The following is a 4143-nucleotide window of genomic DNA, read 5'->3' on the forward strand; positions in this document are numbered from 1 at the left end:
GGAAAGCGTGAGAACCCACACATGCAACCTTAATGGCTGCTCACATGGCTAGATGAATTGCAAGAGCAAGACCATGGGTTTGGACTCATTTGACAATTTACAATAATATGGGTGCATAAATGACATTCAGCCATACTATAGGGGTATAAACACAAATTTCCCTTTCTAAAATAGACAACACGTTATCCAGTATCCACAATATCAAAAAACGCTCAAGAAACCAATCCATAAGAAACAAATCCAAACCACTCATAAATCACTCCACTTCACCCAACAAAAGTATTAGATGATGAGAAGAACAAACGTATTGTCATCAAATCTCTGCACAGATGGAAACCATTTTAGCTCCTCACTCATTCTCTTCGCTTTTCAATCTTAAATCCTCTCTCCAACAACAACAAAATCCCAAATCAAACTCAAACGCTTTCACTCTCGCAAACGCCAAACCCATTTGTTGTAATCTCAAGAAGGATTCAGTTTTTCAATCCTTTTCAGCAATACCCAACACCAACAATTGGGTTTCTCATGTTCAGCGTGGATTAGCTGCTTTAGCGATCTCATTAGCACTAAATTTTACCCCTGTTTTGGCCGCCGGGTCTGCATTTGCATCTGAATTTGATGTCCTCAATGACGGTCCTCCGAAAGAAAGTTATGTGCTGGATGATGCCGGTGTTCTTAGCAGGGTAACTAAATCCGATTTGAAGAATCTGTTGTCGGATTTGGAGTACCGGAAGAAAATTCGCATTAATTTCGTTACTGTTCGCAAACTCACGGTTAGTGCACACCAAGTGTTCGATTGAATGTCGCTCTACCATAACAAAGATTTATTCAGTGCTGTAAATACAAAAACACTAATGTATGAAAACGAAGTAACTTCTTATGATTTGACATTGGGTTTGCAGAGCAAAGCCGATGCATTCGAGTATGCTGACCAAGTTTTGGAGCGTTGGTATCCAACACTAGAAGAGGGAAACAACAAAGGGATAGTGGTGCTTGTAACAAGTCAAAAAGAAGGAGCAGTGTCTGGAGGCCCTGAATTCATTAAGGCTGTTGGTGATACTGTTCTTGATGCCACTGTATCCCAGAACCTTCCTGGTATCCATCTAATTCTTCTCTCCACTATAAAATATTCATATGTTTAATACTTTGTTAATGCAATGATGATTTTGAGGTTCCCCATTTATACAACAACATTTCATTAATTCAACTAATGCCTAACAGGTTAAACAAGCATTTGACTCTTTTAGAATTTGTACCTCGTCTTTTGAAAATATTTGCTTATTTGTCCGATTTTCTGGTAAAAAAATAGTGGTGTTTGGGGTTCAATAATTTATAATTTTAAGAACCTCGAACCTTAACACAAATGTGGTTAGCCTTTTTAAACTTCACTCTCATTTTGTGGTTAACCTTTATTTAGGTTAGTGGGTTAATCTCTATACGCAAAACAAAAAGACTTTGAATTTGTTTTGTTTCATGTTAACCGGTAATTTTCACTAATTATTTTAGTATGAATATTATATTTGAACTAACAAAAAGAAAAAGTGTAAAGAAAAATTAGTGGAGCTTTGGGATTTCAGTGCAAGAAAAAAGTTTGAAGTCAAGTTGTGGGATTTCTGATTAGTTGGTCAGGAATTTTAATGTTTGAGATAATGTGAATTTGAAATCTTTTAATTTAACTTTCTAATATTAAGTAGGTCTATTTTATCTTTTAAAAAATATATATATGTAATTATATGTGAACACTGAAAAAAAAATGATACTTAGGCCCTATTTATTTTTTCTATTAACTGTTATTTGGATAAATATGTAAGAAGTTAGGACTTAATGGGAAAAGCCTCTTTTCCCTAACTTACTCTTTAAATCGTTCTTTCTGCCTTAATTTAAAAAGAAACACCCATAGCTATTCTCTTCCATTTGCACCTTATTTGATATTTTATACCAATAAAAAATTTTGTTGCATTATTTTATAATTACAAAATATTCTATTTTGAGATGACCTACTTGATTGCGATATACCCTTTCTAGGAAGTCACTGGAAGCAAATTACCTATTAGTCCCTTGTTGACCTTAGAAACTGTTGATCGAATTGATTTTGGAGGTGTTTTAGTCATTTGACTAATTGCAATAAAACATTGCACTTCACAAAAGAGAGGAAATTATTGTTTATTCAAAGGTAAGTTCTAGGAAATAACAACATATTTTGCTATTTTTACCAATATAGGCAATGTATGCTATCACCCATATTTAGCAAAGAGAGTAAAGTAAATTGCTATTTCCCACAAATTTGTCCTTTATTCAAATTGTGAAGAGTAAAGTATGTTGCTATTTCTGACATTTTTGTATAATTTGTAGTGTTGGCGACAGACGAAAAGTACAATGAAGCGGTTTATAGTACTGCTAAACGGCTAGTTGCTGCAATCGACGGCCTTCCGGATCCTGGTGGGCCCGAAGCAAAGGAAAACAAAAGGGAATCAAACTTTAAAACTAAGGAAGAGACAGCCGAGAAAAGAGATCAGTTTACACTTGTTGTTGGAGGTTTGTTGGCTATTGCTTTTGTTGTTCCCATGGCACAATACTATGCCTATGTCTCCAAAAAGTAGTTATATATGCTTATGCATCATGTCTAGTCGTATAAAATTGTCTTCATGGAATACAAGTGAGGAATGTAATTAGAAAAATGATATTTTAAATGTGGATTTGTATTGTTTACCGAATTGCACTTGTTGTTAGTTGCTCTAGCAATGTACTTTAAGGCCTCATTTGTTACGCAAAACACGACATGATAAACAAATTTTATTGTGTTATTGAACCGAAACTGAGATTGATGTCAATCGAACTAAAATTGCAATATTTGGTCTCACACAAAAATGTGGGACACACAAAAAGGTGGGACAAAGACTTGTTCTCGATCTATAGTTTGTGCACAAGTCGTGGGATAGAAGGTATTTATGTCTTTTGCACATATGAGAAAATTAAGAAAAAAGAGACGCAGTCTCTTATATCATGTCATACCATATCATGTCAAACAAAATGGTATATGTCATGTCATTAATGTCAAACACAGTACAACATATGATACAACATGTTATATGGGACTTAAGGAAGATTGTTAGGTGCTGTTTGTTTTTTCTGAGGCAAAATGTCTGCAGTCTGCGGACCACATCTGTAGACCTCTGCAGTAGAAGAGGTGGACTAAACGTCTGCAGTCTGAAAAAAGAAGACTGTTTGTTTTTTTAACATCTGCGGGCTATTAAAATAAACTGAAATCTAAATAAACTGATTTTTTAAAACTTCAAAGCGAATTTTTTATATATCTTTACGACTTTATTATAAATATATAACGAATCTAGATCAACTTTTATGTATTATTATATAAAAAATAAAAATAAAAATGGTATTAATTCATATACATATTTGATAAAAACCAACAACTTTGATTGCAAAGTTATAACTAAACATTATAATTAGTGATCAAAGAATTTGATACATAAATAGATGGAAATAAACTTCGATTTTTTCAAATAAATCTATTAAAAACGTACGATAAATATTTTCTCGAGAAATTGATGATACTCTATTAAATAAAGTTTTACAAAATTTTGGCAAAAAAATATAAGAATATATTATGATTTTTTTTTTCATATTTATATAAACAACTTCAACAACTATTATTATAATAAATTTTTATTTATAAATTTGTTAAAAATATCATGTGTGTATCGTCAAATGTTTTTTTTTAAGTTTTGTAATTTTTTTTTTCATATTGTTTATCATTAATAAAGTTGGAAAAAATATAAATTAAAAAAAAACTTAAAAAAAATAAAGATATATATGTTTTTTTAAGCTAGAAGATGTTAGAAGACTCTGGTCCACATCTGCGCCAAGAAGAGGGCGCGCAGACATTTTTAGGTCTGCAGTCTTCAAAAAAACAAACAATCTGCGAAGACTAATGTCTGCGCGTGGTCTGCGCGGCACAGACAGAAGACGTCTCGCAGATCTGCAGACAAAAAACAAACACTACCTTAGTCTTAAACATATGATACAATTTGTATAACATGAAATATAAATATAACTTGGATAAATTTATGGTTGTTAGTCTTAAACATATGATACAATTTGTATAACATGAAATATAAATATAAC

General features: G+C 32.3%; 1 protein-coding gene across 1 annotated transcript; it reads left to right on the forward strand.

Annotated features, from left to right (window-relative positions):
- Nucleotides 1-233: 233 nt before the first annotated feature.
- TLP18.3 (thylakoid lumen 18.3 kDa protein) lies at nt 234-2714 on the forward strand. Its single transcript, XM_078969270.1, has 3 exons — nt 234-773; nt 903-1095; nt 2353-2714. Exons 1-3 carry the CDS (start codon nt 330-332, stop codon nt 2598-2600), a joined length of 885 nt encoding a protein of 294 aa, XP_078825396.1. The 5' UTR covers nt 234-329; the 3' UTR covers nt 2601-2714.
- Nucleotides 2715-4143: the final 1429 nt, after the last annotated feature.

The sequence above is a fragment of the Lactuca saligna genome, chromosome 8 (assembly GCF_052625555.1).
Source record: "Lactuca saligna cultivar CGN05327 chromosome 8, ASM5262555v1, whole genome shotgun sequence".
NCBI classification, from domain to species: domain Eukaryota; kingdom Viridiplantae; phylum Streptophyta; class Magnoliopsida; order Asterales; family Asteraceae; genus Lactuca; species Lactuca saligna.

Coding starts and splice junctions, on each gene's coding strand:
- TLP18.3 (XM_078969270.1), top strand. CDS start 330: ATGGAAACCATTTTAGCTCCTCACTCATTCTCTTCGCTTTTCAATCTT. Junction 774..902: donor TTACTGTTCGCAAACTCACG/GTTAGTGCACAC, acceptor TTGGGTTTGCAG/AGCAAAGCCGATGCATTCGA. Junction 1,096..2,352: donor TGTATCCCAGAACCTTCCTG/GTATCCATCTAA, acceptor TATAATTTGTAG/TGTTGGCGACAGACGAAAAG.